This window comes from Silene latifolia, chromosome 6, assembly GCF_048544455.1.
Source record: "Silene latifolia isolate original U9 population chromosome 6, ASM4854445v1, whole genome shotgun sequence".
Classification (NCBI taxonomy): Eukaryota; Viridiplantae; Streptophyta; class Magnoliopsida; order Caryophyllales; family Caryophyllaceae; genus Silene; species Silene latifolia.
In genome coordinates this window covers 1,196,307-1,215,113 of record NC_133531.1, presented here as the reverse complement: position 1 = coordinate 1,215,113, position 18,807 = coordinate 1,196,307, and the positions used below count along the sequence as shown (strand labels likewise).

Below are 18,807 nucleotides of genomic sequence, written 5' to 3'. Positions count from 1 at the left end.
CATGTTTTGTCATAACATCGTTGTTCGATAATTAGTACATTTAAAAAAATTGAAAGAAAGGGGTTGACGGTAAAAACGATCAGAATACATTTCAGAGAAATAACAAAAGCGAAACATCCAAAGTTATATCTAAGCTATGTCGGAATAAAAACATACAAATCAACAACCTAAACAAATGGAAAACATTCAAGATCAAAGAGTTAACTACCTAGGTTTATACTAGCAATCTTATGCACAGATATTCCAAAAGGGCTTTGCCATAATATGCTATATTATCGTAGAATTTTTTACAGTACATAATTAGAATATATACCCTTATAAAGAGGGATTGAATTCTATCCTCATATTACCATTGAGCATATCTTACTATGATTCTATCACTTCATGAGCGTATATTTTATGCTCGTCTTATTCTTGATCCGTGTAAACGACAGTACTAGTTCTATGACCGTAACAAATTATTACTAACCATAAGTAGTTTTATAAAATAAAAGATGCACATCTTATCTTACTAAGGCGGTAAGCCGCAAGTACTTACCGAACTCCTCCAGTTTTCTTGATCTGAATTAACTTCTGAACAATAGTCCTCAAACAAGTTGGTTTGTGGTTGGAAGGAAGTGGTAAATCTAATAATAGACTTCGCCGTGAATATGATGATTAGCATAATTATTTGATGCATTTCCATCACTTTGCTTGAAGCAAAATTGATGAAAAGGGTGCTAGATTATAAGTGCTTCCAATGCCTGCTACTCCCTCAGATACAAAATCATTAGGAGACTCCAGGTTTGTGTCCACCTGATACATTCACCAAAGAAATGCAACCTTTATTTTTACGAAGTTGATCCCAACTAAACCCATTTGCAGGAGAAATATACCAAAGTTATACGGAGTACATAATTTGAGTATGGTTATACAAAGCAAAGGCTCTCCCTCTGATCCCAGGAATCACTAGCCACCGCTTAAAATCCCACAGGAGACCCTTTTCTTTGGTCTATGACCTTCTGCTATGGTGTAGCCTAGAAATACGGTGGTGTGAGACAATTATGTTCAACTTAATTCCTGACATGTTTTTTTAGGATCATGCCAATTGAACTGTGTATATTTGAAGAAATAGTCAACCCAATGAAGTGTTCCATATGTTTAGGAACACCCTAACCCCTCTTACCCTCCCATAGACAGAGAGCCTTTAAGACGCTGTTAATGTTGGTTATTGCAAACATCAAAGAAATTACTCAATTTTTAAAGTCATCTCCATAAGTTTGTTCAAAATTCGAATTTTGAACAAACATATGGGAACGGCTTGAAAGGAGGGAGTATGACAGGTCACAGGAATGAAATGAAACGCCAGACATCTAACAAATTTAGAATAATGTCAACTAAAGAAAAGACTAACCACTCGCAACCATTGCCTATTCTGAGGTGGTGAAGGAATAGCAGCTTCAACAAAGTAATCATGAGCATTAAACGCCAAAAAGACGTTCCCACCATCTTCACCATGAAGTCTGCGTAGATTACAGAGTTAAAGAACACATGCAACAGCATGTCTACCCAGAAGAGTCGAATAGACAGTTCTATTTCAGCAGCATAGAGGATCCAGCAAAAAAGGTGGGTTGGATTGTATCTTACGTGAAAGCTATGAATTTACTCTCGTCATTGCTCCAGTTGTCCTCATGCCAAGTTACGTCCTCCTGAAATATTTAAAAAGATTTCATTTTAGTACGGAGTATGAAATAACCAAAGCAGTATTCCCAAAAATCTTAAGGGATAACTTTGTTGAAATTGGTGTAGAATAATAGTACTTTTGATCACAGAAAATCACACCGTCTCATTATCCATTTATCCCCCCACCTCAAGTGACTACCCTTCTACCGGCATGATCCTAAAAAGCAAAAACTGTGCAAATAACATTATAGGCATGCAATATACATCCCACTGTATCTTTTATGTAAGATATTTTGATATTCTCTCTCATTTGTTGTCAAATTCCACACATTTCCCCCGTTTAAAGATCTTTATACCTTTATACCGTCTTCTGCCCCAAGTTAAATTTGAAAGTCATGGTTTCATATTTTCAAGGGAGCAGAAACACATTTCCAATGACTTAAGATGGCAATAATTGACTCTCAAATCTGTAAATCACGACAGGAAGCTGCATGTGTTTACCATGGTGAGAAAATTTTCACATTTGAAGATGTCGTGCCTTCTGCGGAACTTGATAACTTCAGCAAAAAACCTGAAATGGTCTCCTTTCTTTGCCTCTAACTTCTCATTACAGTTGAAGGGAAACATGTCAGAAATTAAGTTGAACATAATTCATCTTCACTCCTCTGTGAAAGGTTAATATCACAGCTGCAGATAACTGGGAGCTTCATACCTTGGTCCACTGGAAGTGGTTAATGGCTGTGTCATGTCCGTAACTGTTGTTATTTCCAAACCGAGTATGGCCATATTCATCCCCCATTAGCATCATCGGTGTACCCTATAAAAAACAAGTGATCCATTAACAAACACATGCCATAAAATACATAGAAAATATTGACCCAACTTCTGCAGGAACAGGTCACTGGTAAAGGTGCGAGTTTAGAAGAAATTATGAACAAAGAGGCAACATAGTATGCATCTCAAGCTGTAGCTCCAATTCGAACTTCCCGTGTTCACAAAGTACTACGATTTCCATCTCATTTATAATGTCTCAATTTGACTTCCACAGATGAACTGATTATAACTTCTGGTCACACATAAAACAGTTGCTAAGGCTGTAAGAGATATCAAAATTACCAGCGAGGTAACAAAAATTTTTGACTGCATTAGTATTCTCAAAAACTGAAAGAGCATGAAGTGTAGTTACCTGAGATATCATCAAAGCCAAATGGAAGTTTTTCATTTGTCTTGACCGTAGACCAACAATATGTGAATCTGTTGTTTCTCCTGAGTCAGAATATATAATGGATCAGACTCATCACAGTCATCAGAGCTTTATGGAAAAAAAAAAGCATCTGTAAGAAGAATAAATCAGAAGTCAGAACACCAGGTGAACCCACAGAGTTAGATTTTTAAACTGATGAATCAGAACTGCTGTCAACTGACCCATATGCATATTTTCACCGTTTATCATAGGACCTCAATATACTTTCGAGAGGAGTATGACAGAATGAGATTGTCAGCTTTTACCTAGTTTACGCCTTCACTTATTCAAGCTAATTGAATTTCATTGGTTCTACTCCCTGCATCCCAACATAGTCTTCTCACTTTCCTTTTTGAGTTGTCACAATATAATCTCCTTGCTTCTATTTTTGAGTTCTATTTATAAATACATGGTATCAAGGAGTCACAAAAGATCCTCCAAAAACCCTCTCACCCCGTCCAGCCACCTTCAAACGCATCTCCCTTGCTTCAACCGTCCCTGTCAACCCCACCACCATGTCGAACAACGAAATAACAGTCCCCAACCCACACGAAATCGCTGCACCACTCACCTCTCTCAACCTCAATCACTATGTCAAACTCAACCCTCTCAACTACACCTCGTGGCATTTCCAACTAACACACATCCTCTTTGGCTATAGCCTATTAGGCTTCTTAGACGGCCCAAATCCATCCCCTTCACCAACAATTGTCAGAGACGACAAAACTGAAAAACCAAATCCCGCATATTTCACTTGGCTTAAACAAGACGGCCTGATTCTCGGTGCACTTATGAGCACTCTATCCGCAGCCGTTCAAGCCCTCATTGTCCGAGCCAAAACCTCGAAAGAGGCTTGGGACATTTTAGCACGAACCTATGCTAACCCATCTCGAGCACACATATTGCAAATCAAGGATCGCCTTGATTCAATTGTGAAAACCACTGATCAATCTATCACCGATTACATGAATGCTATAAAAGCATGTATTAGGAGATTACATTCTAGCATGTATCACCGAACATCTTCAAATGAAATATGCGGGATTTGGTTTTTCAGTTTTGTCGTCTCCGACAATTGTTGGTGAAGGGGACGGATTTGAGCCGTCTAAGAAACCTAATAGGCTATAGCCAAAGAGGATGTGTGTTAGTTGGAAGTGCCAAGAGGTGTAGTTGAGAGTGTTGAGTTTGACACAGTGATTGAGGTTGAGAGAGGTGAGTGGTGCAGTGGTTTCGTGTGGGTTGGGGACTGTTATTTCGTGGTTCGACATGGTGGTGGGGGTGGGGTTGACAGGGACGGTTGAAGCAAGGGAGATGCGTTTGAAGGTGGCTGGACGGGGTGAGAGAAGGTTTTTGGAGGATCTTTTGTGACTCCTTGATACCATGTAAGATGATTATATTGATGTAGATTGAATGTACATTGAGAGGGGATATACAAGCTGTTTATATAGGCTAGAAAGATGACTAAATAAGGCTAGGAAAGGGAGCCTCTAGACAAGAATATATATCATTCTATATTTACAATGTGAATATCATTTGATTGAGGAAGAGATTGATTGTGTTGATTGCCTTGCTATATTTGCAGATTCCGAAGATATGGAGTGAATATTGTTGATACTATTTTATCTCGTCCCTCTTCTCTTTACTTTACCACTTCTCTCTACTTTTTCATTAATTTACTATGAAAACTGGTTTCCGTATAAACTGCAACTAAGATGATTGAAGTAAGATAAAAAAATGCTAGCAAAATTTAAAAGCTCCCAACGGTATGGCCTACAGAAGAAAATCACCTACACAGGTTCTGTAACTCTTGGTTGTAGAGTTGCTCACTTCCGATCTCCCCAATATCCCACAACAGAGAAGAACTATAACTTGCCACTGAACTAAACATATCAATAACATATTCAGGATTTTTTAAGATTCCTGATTTGTAGGTATGTATTGATTTCGGCATTTTAGGGGAATCTTCAAGTTGGAAACTGAACCAAATCATTATTTGAAAATCCCCTCCCTCCCTCCTTCCAAACCCACAGAAAAAAATGCCAGGGATACACGTTCTTGCATTTCTATGGCGACAGTTTTCTAGACACAAAGCACCAAGTCACCAACAACATACGTTAAGAGTGCAAGTTTACCGAAAATACAGAGTTCGCCAAAGCTAAAAAAAAGTGCGAGTACTAAAAAACCCTACGAGCATATGGGGCAGTACAACGACACCTGAAAGTTGCATATTCAAATATACATTTATCATATAAAAGTACAACATTGAGGCATAAATTTCTTTCCTTGAAACGACTTTTGACTACAATTTCATAGATAATAGAAGCAAGAAACGGTATATTGAATTAAGGCAATATTTTCCTTTAAATGACTCTTGACTAACCAATGTCACAAGTAAATGTAGCATGAAAATCTGTATTGAATTAAGGCGATATTTACCTTCAAATCCACAGTTCCAACTAAAGTTATCATTGCATCCATCATTGCCGTTCTCTCCATTTTCCTCATTATGCTACAAAACAATTCAATAAAATTTACCGAGAGAAACCAACTCCATCAAGTATCATAAAAGTCGACTAGATTACCTTGAAATTGTATGACACAAGATCATAAAGAGTAAATCCATCATGAGCAATAACAAAGTTGATGCTATGGTATGGCTTCCGCTTGTTTACCTGCAATAACATAGGCAGCAGTATACTTCAGAGGTAACTCACAACTGTGTATCCACAATGCTCTGTCAAATAACGAATATAATTTGACATCAAAATCAACTAGCTGAAGAGACCCACTGCTTAGCAGATATAGACAATAAGCATTGAGAAGATTCAAAAGCTCAACCAATATTAAGCGATAAGTATGTGAAAAGGTTGCTCAAAAGCCAAATTTATATACTTTTGGGATGTTCCTTTAAAATTTCAAACTGAATGACGCATACTTTGTATAGGTCTGAAGATCCTGCTATGCGAGTTGCAAAACTTCCTTTCATACCGCAGTCACCCTGCATTATGCACATAAAGACTAAAGTTAAAACCCTGAGGCCCTTGTACACAGCCCTCATATCTAGTAAAATGACACCTGCTTCACTGAAATATAAAAGAGACAATTTTGGGTAGGAGAGCAGTTGTTATTAGCAAAGATGAGGTAACTATTTGTACTCGACATAGTACTAGTCCCGTCACTATTGTACGTATCATCATTCATCCTCTTGAATATGATAACATAGTGCTGAAAAAAATATGAGATCTAACTCGGCATCTTACTATCTAAATCATTGCAACATCATTCTTTTTTTTGGGTACATAACATCATTCAGTGAGTGTTACTTAAAATGACGAACAAGCTCAAGTCCAACGAATCCCAATATGGGAATTTAAAGATGGTTTTAGTTCAGTACCCTCCCTCGAACGGAACATAATTCTTGAGACTAATTAATCACAAAACTTGATACCTTCACAAATCTTCTCACATCATCACGATACTTGCCATTCCATTCTGCCCATCTGCAGAGGTGGTTCCCAAACAATTGTGAATTAGGTCCCGATTCCCAAAAGAATCTTTAAAAAAGTTCCAGATAACTTCATAAACGATAATGGCTGCTTCTGTTAGATTACACAGGCAGTAGATGCCACATCACTCCTATGCTGATATGTCAAAAATGTAAGGGCAGGAGTTATATCTAATGGAGCAAAGATGAGGGAGAATCGGTTTGGTTGGTTTTTCCAGGTGAGACGAGGACCAACTAGGCCTCATTTAGACGCTCGAAAATTGAGAACATAACTAGTACAGTCTTATGACTTTTTTTTTGTAGATAATAAACGTAGATTGCCATTAGTGGTTTGGATGACGATGCATGTAATTGCCAGTCTATCAAGAAAAGGCTCTTATTGTTTTTGTTGTATTTCTTCCTCGCAATAAATAATACAAAGAGTCATGTTCAATTAGTCACAATATTCTGTCAGTATAATCTGTAAATCTCAGAAGACATACCTGTCCCAATTAGGAAAACTTCCGACAAGATAAAGACCTCCGCAATCCCAAGGTTCCGCAATTATCTTACACTTTGACAAGACAGCATCTTTTGCAATGGCCTGTGATAAATAACGTAATATCGTGCACAAACATCAAGTTCTTTCAGATGTTCATTTAAAAATTGTAGCATAAGTTATCAAACAGAATACAAGGCTCAGACTCTCCAGTACATAAAACCAGACTATTATAGGATGAATGCTGAACCAACTAAAGACTATTGATAAACTTGTATAAATCAATTGGCCAACATTATTCACGATTCTGCAGTACAGTTTAAAGATTCTTAAGAACCTAGAGTATAACCATTTAACCAATGCAAAAAGAGAAACAACTTGTTCAATCCAAGCAAGTTGCTAATGAAGCGCCCAAAGATCTAACTACTGTAACCACGGTATTAAAATGAGGCAATGAAGTCAGATGAAAGAAAATATGCGACGACCCTTCCGCAATGAAGGTGGTCTTAATGACCATTTATTTCTCGTGGCATTCATAACCCTTCAAGAAGATTGAAGTTGACATGAAGCTTTTCAATTATTCTAACAGTTCTGGATAATGAATCGTGAAAACAAGATTTAGTTAACCACGCTGGTTTTTACCATATCTGGTCCAAACTTGATATGCGTGAACAAGCTAAGAGATAACATTAGTCGAATACCATGGAAGTTGATTTGGAGTTTAACTGCTATAAGCAGACGATGATTAAACACTGTGGACTTTATTAACCACGATCATTTAGTTGAGTTGCTGAATGGATATTGACACAATTCATGTGTATGACAGGATTCAAGGCTGGTCATAGAATACATCATCTTAAATGAGCCAACACAGACATGATTACCCAGTTGTTCAAACACATGTTTGTTCAATAATGAGTCGGTTACAAAGCTTACCCTCACAATAGGAGGTGCATCCAGCGGTGAACCATCAGTTCCACGACAAAAAATACTGGCAAGGTCAAACCGGAACCCATCTACGTGGTATTCACTCACCCTACAATTTAAAGAAGCAAATAGTGTTACATAATGATGACGTGACATAAAGAATTCAAAAAACTACAATACACTAATCACCAACCAACTAAAGTACACAAATATGTATCCAGAACTCCTGATATGATATCAGATTATCATCTTGTATAATAGGTATAGGCACACATAAGGACAGACCAATGACACTGTATGCTTTAACTAAGTTGGTTTTATGAAAGGTCAAGTCACATCTTATACGAACAGAACAGCAGTATACAACTATGTTACTCCGACGCTTCACTTTAGTCGTGTGTCAAACAATTGAAGTGTCCAACATGACACGCCGCTTTCAACACTTCATTTTAGACCAATAATCTGAACACTTTGGCTGAAAATAATTGTATCTGACACTCTTACACCATGTTGTGTCCGACATTTGCAGCAGAGTCGGAGAAACATAGGCATACACAAAGAACTAATTAGGACAACTCATTTTACTACTGACAACGAAGTGATTAACGTGTATGTTAAAACTTTTTTAGTCCAAAATTCCATCAGCTTAAGTTTTCTATTGTAGACTCCAACCCACTGGTAAATCCAGTAGATATTTGCTCCTCTGACACATACAAACCTACTCTCATCTCTCCCACAGGCCAATATGTAAAATGTTTCTAAAAGCATGACATTGAGTGCGTCTATATGTATTAGAAAGGGGGCATGTAATATTGCAGCCAGTATAAACACAGATATAAAACCATCATAAGCACTCAAGCCACTGATGCAGTTGATTCAACAATGTGTGAGTTTACAACTTCATACCAGTATCTTAAACTGTCAAGAACAAGTTCCATGACCACGGGATGATTACAGTTTAAGGTGTTCCCTGCAGCCAAGAGAGAAAGAAGCAATTAGTAAAGAACGTGATGCAAGAAGCACTTTTATAAGAACATGGTGCAACAAGCATCTGAAAGATGAGTTAGAAGGATCTTAAAATCTGAGAAACCAGCTTTTAACGAAAGTAGTGTTGTAAGTGAACAAGGGCACTTCATAAAAATTACTCCCTCCTATTCACTGTTTTTTTCCCTATTTCCTTAAACGGATTATTCAGGTTTTCTTCCTCTTTCTTATTTTGGAAACTTTTACTCTTATTTTATTCATCCCTCTCTCCTGTCCCCAAACCCCACCTAACTTTTACTCTTATTTTATTCATCCCTATCTCCTATCACCAAACCCCACCTTACTCACAATTCCTTATTTAATTCCTAATTATTCATTCATCTCTCCAATTCATAAACCCCACCATCTTCCTTTATTCATTCTTTAATCATCTCCTAAAATCTTGTGCCCACATCAAAGGGGAAGAAAACCCCGACTAGGAGGGAGTATAAAAAGAGTTTTTCAAAGAAAATGAAGGCAGCAGTAAATGAAGTCTTCTTGCAGGATAATTTTAATTGGTATGCACACAGCGAACAAAAATTTGCTGCTATATTGCCCAAGAAAAGAGCAAGGATTCTAAACTCACTAGTTTGTTGCAATATTGCTACTTTAAAGCAGACAAAGGTCTATAATGCAATCGTGGAAAGAGAGCCATGTAAAAAGTACACGGATAAGAAGCATAAAGTCCACCATTTGAGTGCTATAAGCATTTGAAATATAAGCTCACCAATAATGGACACCAAATGGAGATGAAATAATCATGGAATTCAATGAAACAACAACAACAACAACAACATCAGAGCCTTAATCCCAAAATGATTTGGGGTCGGCTGACATGAATCATCCTTTCGAACTGTCCATGGGTGAACGCACGCCTCAAAATGCGAATAAAAAGGGAAGATGAAAAACAAAAAGGGAGAACGAAAATGTAATGGAAAGTCAAGGTAAACTTAGAGGTTTTAAAATCGAATTCCGTCTTTCTTTTATAAAAACTTAAAATTTAAATCGAGAGAAAAGATTAAAGCGATTTTTAAAAACCGAAATAGAGTTAAGGATCCGGAATGAACCAGGTCAAAACTATAAGAAAGTGGTTGTTGAAAAAGTGTGTAATAAAGGAGAGAAAAATAAATAAATTAATTTCTTTAAATTAAATGAATAAAAAAACACTAAATCTGTCAAAAACATCAAATACTAAAAATCCACATGTATCCTTTCCCTCCATCGTGCCCTCTCCGTCACCATACTCTCCTCAAGTCCCCGAACTCTCATATCGTGCTCTATCACTCTCAACCATGTCCTGTCTCGGTCTTCCTCTCGCCTCTAAGGACCTTTTTCTCTTCTCCAAGTCTCCGGCCTCCTAATCAAAAGGCCCATAGGTCTCCTTCTCACATGACCAAACCATCTTAATCGGTTTTCCATCATCTTGTCCTCTATTGGCGCCACTTTTACCTTTTCCCTAATCACCTCATTCCTTAACCGATCTTTCCTTGTATGTCCGCACATCCACCTCAACATGCGCATCTCCGCCACACTCATCTTTTGAATGTGACAATGTTTCACTGCCCAACACTCGGAGCCGTAAAGTAGGGCAAGCCTAATTGCCGTGCGATAAAATTTTCCCTTTAATCTTTGGGGCATATCTTTATCGCATAGAAACCCTGAAGCACTCTTCCATTTCAACCATCCCGCTTTAATTCTGTGAGCCACATCTCCGTCTAACTCCCCATCTTTTTGAATAATAGATCCTAGATATCTGAAGAAATCCGAACCCTCAACAACATTCCCATCGAAAATAATACTCCCCGCCTCTCGTCGATCTCAACCCCGCCACCTTAGTGAACGACACCTCAAATACTCGGTCTTACTCCCGCTCACTGAACCCACGAGTCTCTAAGGTCCGCCTCCACACTTCCAACTTTCTCTCCACCCCTCTTTTGTCTCATCAATCAACACAATATCATCAGCAAACATCATACACCAAGGGATGTCGTCCTGAATATCCCTTGTCAACTCATCCATAACTATAGCAAAGAGAAAAGGACTAAGTGCGGAACCTTGATGCACCCCGATGGTAATAGGAAATTCTTCCGTTCTCCCAACATTAGTGCGAACACTTGCACTAGCCCCCTCATACATGTCCTTTATGAGGTCAATATATTTTCGCGACACACCCTTTCTCGCCAAAGCCCACCAAAGTACTTCTCTTGGTACCCTATCATATGCCTTTTCCAAGTCAATAAAAACCATATGCAAATCCTTCTTCTTGTCCCGATGGTATTCCATCAACTGTCTCATGATAAAAATCGCATCCATAGTCGATCTCCCGGGCATAAATCCAAATTGGTTTTCCGAGATGTCTACATATCTCCTAAGCCTTTGCTCGATTACCCGCTCCCATAACTTCATTGTATGACTCATAAGTTTAATTCCCCGATAATTGATGGAATTCAATGAAACATTACACGAAAATTGATAGCAAAAAGAGTTAATCTTGTTACCACAGCCTGAAAAATTCATGAACCTGCCACCATTGTTCACGTCGACCATGTAATAGACCTGCAGACAAATAAGAAATTCTGTCACAATCAAGTGCACACAATGTCCTACACACATATGTGCACATAATTAAAAGCAAGCATAAAACTCCGTTTGGAGCCATGATTTGACAATTGCGAGATCTTGGCATAACATGTATGCTCTCCAATCTCTCACCTTATTATCTATGCCACGGAACGAAGTCGTGTATGGGTATTTATCATCACCTTCATTGGTATGATTATATACAACATCTAAGATGACCTGCAAAATTAATGTATCCACACAAAACAACCATCTATCAGTTCAAGAGAAGTTTACCATTGATTAGCTAAAATTGGAAAATAAAATGGATAATGATGATTGATTCACTTCAAGTTAACCTTGGTAGCCCCTAGTATTAAAAACAGTAAAACTGAATCATAGACTGAAATCGCAAGTAGTGGCGACTGTTCTATTTATGATGTGTACTGTTGGTTGCTAACCATCAGCATTACACAGTCAAAGGAAAATGAAAGTAGGGTAAACGGTGCAGCAGAATATGATACACCCGGAAAATCATCTTTTCCACAAGCATCTAACTGTCAAAAAAGTGCAGCAAGTGTCTAGCATACCGAGAGGACACAACATACCTCGATTCCAGCATTATGCAAGGCTCTAACCATTTCCTTGAACTCTAGTGCAGCATTAATAGGTCCCCCACCAGAACTTGCATAGCGACTCATTGGTGCAAAGAAGTTGATAGTTGAATAACCCCAAGTATTAATCTTTATGAATGAGAACCCGTGAAAAGAGTCAAAAAAAATTGAATTAAGATTGAGGTCAACATTGTCGATGACCACAAAAACAACATAAACATGCATACAAGTGTTGGAAGTTAAACTAGAATGAAGTGAGATCCACCCTCAACTAAAATGAAGGATAGCCATTTAAATATTGAAAATCGTTCTATTTTACGGAGCATAATTAACATGACTGCAACTAGGATTCACAACACTCAAAGAAGCATTCACTAAGAATCCAAGAGCACCAAAGAGAGTGCAATACATAATATCACACTAAAATGCCTGCACAAAATATAAAATATTTCCAACATACCATGTGATCTCTAGGGTTGGGACGCCTTTGAAACTCCATTTCATCAAACTCAAAGACTGGAAGCAATTCCACAGCATTGATACCAAGCTCCAAAAGATGTGGAATCTTCAAATAAAGTCCAGGTCAATGAAATTCTTCTGAATAATAGAGTGAATGTAACTCTATTAATTTGGTATCACTACATTTTCCTTTATGGGACATTGAAATTAGTTCACTACATTTCCACTTGGGTAACCATTAACCCACAAAAACATTTCATGTGAATTACGATCCCCTTTTACACTCACCAATTATTCATCTTCTAAAACATGAGCAAAAAGCAATGAAACTAAGTAAATGGAGGAAGTGCAACAAAATGAAATCAAAAATATGAGCGTGAAAGCATGCTTCTAACTAGTTTTCAGTAAAAAGCATTAATGATCCTCAACAGTAAACTTTCTGTTCTTTTTTCCTGAGGAAGGATGAATATATATACTTATAACAAACCATCAAACAAGAATTGGTTTCAAACACAATTTCAAAAGGAACAATAATGAAAATGCATACAAAACCAGAGCTCTCTGTCGTTCAGAAAAATAATGACTGGAGCTGACACGCCTGACAGCAGCTCATTCCCGAAAACCTAACAGCTAAGCAACAGGACAGCCACAGAGGCAATTTACACAACTACAATGATTGATACGTGAGTACGTCCCTACTTGTTATTGCATACTGTAAATTCCCAAGGTAGATTAAATGAGTAATGACTGTCAGGTGATCCTATAAAATTATTCAAAAACTCAATGGAGCATTACCTTTTCAATAACACCCCGATAGCTTCCCCGTATATCAGCATCAAGCCCACTAGATTCATCAGAAGTATACGCACGGACATTCATTTCATAAATGACTAGATCATTCTGCAGCACAAAAATAGAAGAAATGTAGCATGTGTAAGTATGAAATCTACTTCAAACAATGGCAAAGGTAAAGCCCATATAAAAAAAATATAAAAAATTATCAAAGAAACAAATTTCAGTCAAAATTGCCTAAGGCTCCTGAAAATAAGGTGAAAATCTCAACTTGTCTTAAAATAACAAACATTACAGTAGCTGTTGTCTGCGCTTTAGTACATAATACTTTCTTTCGTCAACGCCTCATAGCGGAAAAAAAAATGATATGTAAAGGCTGTGCTTACCTCTGGTATACTAGGATTCACTTCATCTCCCCAATCGAAAGATGGGCAATCAAAGTCATAGGTTCCCATGAAATTACTAAGCTTATTGTTCGGATCTCCAAACAGGCGGCGACCTTCAACAAATTTTGCATAGGGATCAATCAGAACAAAGCTACTGTCAAAACGATGCCCTTGTTGCCAATCCTGAGGACCATCCACGCGGTAACCATAGAGTACGCCACTGAGTGGCAGATCCTACAACATTATAAGAATACCTAAGGAGAGGCCAAGGGGAACACAAAATCTAAATGACAGAATGTTCAGACATGTTCCAGAAATCCAAATCATCTAAGTAAACACAATTTCGATCCAGGCAAGAGCTCTTGCAACTTTAACTTGTCAACCTTATACAACTATGCTGAACGGCCAGACATAGATAAAAGGTTACCTCAATTAAAATATGCCATACATCTCCTGTCCTGTTCAATTTAGGATCCAGCTTGAATTCCATCATCTCATCACTCCTTGCATCACTATTTCTCCAAGAAAGAAAAAATCATATGGAGTAATCACAGTAATACAAGGAAATTACCTTTTAGGACTCGAGTTTTCTAGTTGTAAGCAACTGTACAAAATATTGAACATAGTAGAAGGGTATGTTGTCCATTCTAACAGGAAATAAGAAAAACAAGTTTCGTCATCACTGTAACAAAACTAAACATGCGTGATGACTAAATTCTGTAACAATCCAATGTCCCGCAATGCTATAATAAATGAGTGGATCAAACAGAAGTAAAATACGAACTCTCTGTCATATTTAAGACACCACCACATATTATGCTGAAAGTAACAAAAATCAAAGAATAAGATGCATAATCACCTGCCCTTGTCGGGAAGCAGTAAGCAAAGTGCTACAGAGGTTGCATGCTGTGAAAAGATTGCGAAATTAATTCCATTTTCAATTTTTGATACTCCTAAAGGAAACGCCTGGCCAGGAAGGAGTTTGAATAGCTCGTTTGCCTCTGACATGCTCACAGCTTCTACCTTCCACAGGAGAAGAAAAAACATGACTAAATTTCATGAAATATAAGTATAGACCAAGGAAGATATCTACATAAGTAAACAGTTGGAAAGCACACAGATAGACATAATATCCCACACAACAAAGGACTAACCAATCTCTCCAAAATACCTGGAAATAGCAACTCAAGACAAACACACTATCTACTTTCAAAGACAAAACACTCTAAAGAGTTCTAAATAAAAACAAAAGATACCTCAAGCACACTTTCCTTGGCACCACGACCAAAGGCGCTCATACAACCATGAGTAGAGCAATCCCCTTGTCTAACCTATGCCAAACCAAAGAAGTTGAATGAATCTTCAAGAAACAACAAAAGGCTATACAATCTCAAGCATGCCAATATCCCAAAGAGAAATTACCTTTGTAAGAGACTGCTCGTTACTGCCTAATCCTATTTTAGTTGATTGCCATCTGTTCAAAGTTGAGAATGAGCCGAACTGGGGTTAACTTTTTACTCAAAAGAAACATGAAAGAACACAGAATGACAAAAATATGCTACATTATTGACGTCCTCAACAAACAAACTTCAGATAACTACGCATGCTTTGTGCTTAGAACATTGATAAAATTCATATAAATACAAAATCCATCATTCAATAACCTAATCGACTAAAAACATAAACATTTTTACCAAAATATTAACTTCCAAATAAAATTTTATCCTAGCGAAGGAGGGAGTAGACGAGCAGTAGGTTGGACATAAATGTCCAAGGGTGACCATAAAGTCTACTGCAACTTTACTGGCCTCACGAGAACATCGCTAAAACACTACTTCATGAAATGATTGAATATCTACTATAATGTCTTCAATGAGAGCCGCAATTTCACAAGGGATTTGTCGCATAATACGATAACATTCATAATACAAAGATTATCCCTTTCAACGTTAACCTTAGGCAAACCCATTGATCTGGTTTCCAATTTTTTTCTTTGAAGGGAGGGTTCCGGCCATAAAGATACCTAACACCACCAAAGGCTTTAGCTCTCCTAGCATAAGGGCTTTACCAATCTCATCTCTAATACAATACCCCAATCAATGACTAACATCAAATGCATATAAAATGAACATTTGAACCCAACAATTCACAAAAGAACAATGTGGTAAATGAGATGGTGCTACCGACTCCCTCTACCATCCTCTCATATACATTACTATGCAGGGTCTACTAAAGTAAAATCATGAGGCCTTCAAAAAGTATGTATATCCGTAAGGAACAATCGGTGAACCCATTTTTGTACTATGCTAAAAACGTAAAATCTCGTACCAACAATAATGGCATTGAAACCATGATGAACACTACTATTCACAACTTAGCCACTTCCAAATGCCGTAAGTTAGTTGGTTAAATACCCACAAAAAAAAACATGTAATTTCATAAGAATCAAGTCACTAACTGCACTAATATAGTATAACCACAAAGTAACTAAATTAGAACTTGCTAAATCAGGATCAACAACAACAGAATTACAACAACAACAACAACAACAACAACAACAACAACAACAACCACCGCAATTCCGGACTTGCAACAAAGACCACAATACCGGAATTACAACGACCACAATAACGGAATTACAACAAGAACGACCACAGTAGCGGAATTACAACAATAACCACAATAACGGAATTACAACAAGGCATTACAATAGCGACCACAACAACAACAACAATGGAATTACAACAACAATGACCACAATAACGGAATTACAACAAGTCAACAACGAACACAATAACAACAACATCAGCAGCGCAATTACAACAACAAGGGCGCAATTACAAGAAGAAAACCCAAAGAGTACGGGGAAAAGAAAGAAGTGAAGTGACGAAATTACCGAAAGGAGGAAGAAGCCGAAGGATAGATGGGGAAAGTAGGAGAAGTGCGAGGGAAGAGAGAGGAAGTGGAGTTGAGCATGTATGATGATGATATTATGGCGTCCATTAAACCATCTAAATTCTAAATATCTCTAGTACGAGTGAAGGTTGAAGAAAGGGAGTTGCCTTGTTTTTAATTTTTTATGCCCAGGCTCTATATTTAAACCGTCTCAAGTTAAAACAACTCTTACATCCGATTAGATAAAACACAAATTCTTATTTAAGACGACTACTAGGGCAGAGAAAAAAATTCGATTATCCAAACTGATTCGAATGTTTCGATATCTGATCCGAAAGTTAAGTTTGGTTTGGATATCTGATCCGAAATCTTTGGTTTTGGCTTGGATATGGATATTAGAATTAAAACATTTGGATATCCGATCCGATCCGAAACTATAGTTTTCTAGTATAATTTCGAGAAAATAAAATTTTATTTGGTACAACAACTTAATTAATGTTTAAAATATTAGAGAAATATCTAGGTGGTACTTAAATTTTATGTCGAGAACATTGGAATAAGAATACTAAAGAAAATCATCATGTAAGACTATGAATATAATCGTGTTTCAAACTTAATTTTAAAGTAAATTCTAAAGTATGGATATCCGCATCCGATCCGATTATTTTGGATATCCGAAACATTTGGTTTGGATATTGGATATCTAACTTCAGGATTTTTAATATGGATATCCGATCCGAACTAGCAGTTTGGATCAAATACCCGATCCGTACTCTGCCCTAACGACTACTACTATATTTATTCTTTAAAAGATTCAAATATATATATAATATATATAAAAAAATTCGTTGTGAGAGGTGGTGTGCCAAGCGGTGATATTAGGAAGCGAGTTTAAATTTGGCTGACATAAAAAATGGTTTTTATAATTCCCTTTAAAAGAAAAGCAAATTAAAATAGATGTAGAAATAAAAGGAGGTGAGAGATTTTGAGTTAATACGGTCTTAAATAAATTATTTTTGCTCTATATTATTTTTACGATAAGATACTTATATTTGAAAATAAATTTATATTTTTTTGTAGAATTGTCAATTGTAAGATCATTGCAAAGCACTGTTATAATATGAGAAAATTGTTGATTACAGCCTTTTAAAAATCACTTTTTGAAAATTACAGCCTTATATAATTTTTTTTACAAATGGCATAAATATAAGAATGGTAGACTTTAATCTTATAATTTGAAATTACTTATGATATTTTCCTTTTTAATTTTTAAATATAAAATTGGGATTCCTTATTTTCAAGTTATTTTTATATTTGTTTAAAATTCAGGTAATTTAAACAAATTTTTGCATATTGTTTGTAACGTCTTACATTCCTTTTCTTCTTAATAGATTTAAAATTAATGTAAGGGTGATCAAAAATAAAAATTATGGGTAGAAGTGAGGGAATTGATGGAGAGTCATTGAAAGACGTACATTTAGAAATGTTGGGAAGGGGAAAGAAGCAGGATACGGGCATTACGGTGAATGCACTTCAGTACTTCACTCGTTGCCTGCCATGTGATCGTCTTTACTTTCTCCTCACAATCTCGACACCTCTTCCTCTCTTTTGTTCTCTTTCGTTTTGTTTTCTAAAGCGTCGACGTAGTCCAGTGGGCCTCGTCACATTTGCGAATTACTACGTTGTCTACGTAGAATGTAGAAACTAAAACATCATCTATAAGACTAAGTACAATTTGTACTTAAAATCTCTCGTAAATTTCTTTTATTTTCACCTCTATTTTAATCAATCTAAAAACCAACTGATGTTAAGACATCTAAAATAAAAAGTTGTTTATAAACATACTTTTGATGGTTAGTAATTCCGCATTTTACATGATTCTACTCCCTTTATTCGAGTCATTTATTTATCTTTGTTTATTATACAACCATCAAGAAGAGAGGAGAAATCACTTATTATCCTTGTTTAATAAGTGGCTTAAATTACCTAATTTGAATCATTCCAGAATAAAAACTAAATAAATGATTGAGAATCTAAATGCCTTAAAATGTAATAAGTCAACAGATGATCGAAACAGGTGAAACATATTCGTCGTATCACTAATTATTGCGAAATTATCTATATAAATGGGCCTCTTTTCAGGGGATTTCTTTTCAGCCCAGTATACATTTTATCTAGCATATTGGGGCAGGCATTGATTAATAAGACACTCAGGCCATAAGGCCCGTTGTTTTACTTAAGCCAATTTTGCGCCTAGTGATGAT

At 36.7% G+C, this 18,807-nt stretch overlaps 1 protein-coding gene across 4 annotated transcripts; it reads right to left on the bottom strand.

The window, feature by feature from the left end:
- Positions 1–241: 241 nt before the first annotated feature.
- Positions 242–16,774, bottom strand: LOC141585901 (isoamylase 3, chloroplastic). 4 transcript variants are annotated; one of them, XM_074406971.1, is made up of 24 exons: positions 16,545–16,774; positions 15,071–15,122; positions 14,905–14,979; positions 14,508–14,671; positions 14,076–14,160; positions 13,649–13,882; positions 13,266–13,370; positions 12,472–12,576; positions 12,006–12,140; positions 11,551–11,637; positions 11,337–11,394; positions 8,722–8,785; positions 7,825–7,924; positions 6,893–6,993; positions 6,354–6,405; positions 5,841–5,903; positions 5,488–5,577; positions 5,342–5,414; positions 2,849–2,928; positions 2,375–2,479; positions 2,164–2,262; positions 1,627–1,688; positions 1,394–1,502; positions 242–795 (listed from the first exon to the last, which is right to left on the bottom strand). In XM_074406971.1, exons 1-24 carry the CDS (start codon positions 16,649–16,651, stop codon positions 685–687), a joined length of 2,316 nt encoding a protein of 771 aa, XP_074263072.1. In that variant the 5' UTR covers positions 16,652–16,774; the 3' UTR covers positions 242–684. The 4 variants fall into 4 exon arrangements, with proteins under 4 accessions (XP_074263072.1, XP_074263074.1, XP_074263073.1 ...); XM_074406973.1 differs by having other exon boundaries at positions 14,508–14,667; positions 16,545–16,683; XM_074406972.1 differs by having other exon boundaries at positions 14,905–14,974; positions 16,545–16,683.
- Positions 16,775–18,807: the final 2,033 nt, after the last annotated feature.

What these genes read in the sequence shown, in the direction of transcription:
- LOC141585901 (XM_074406971.1), bottom strand. Translation starts at nt 16,651, where the DNA reads ATGGACGCCATAATATCATCATCATACATGCTCAACTCCACTTCCTCT. An exon ending in ATGTGAGAAGATTTGTGAAG is followed by an intron (nt 5,904 to 6,353) that starts GTATCAAGTTTT and finishes TGCATAATGCAG; the next exon opens with GGTGACTGCGGTATGAAAGG. An exon ending in ACCACTTCCAGTGGACCAAG is followed by an intron (nt 2,263 to 2,374) that starts GTATGAAGCTCC and finishes TGTAATGAGAAG; the next exon opens with TTAGAGGCAAAGAAAGGAGA.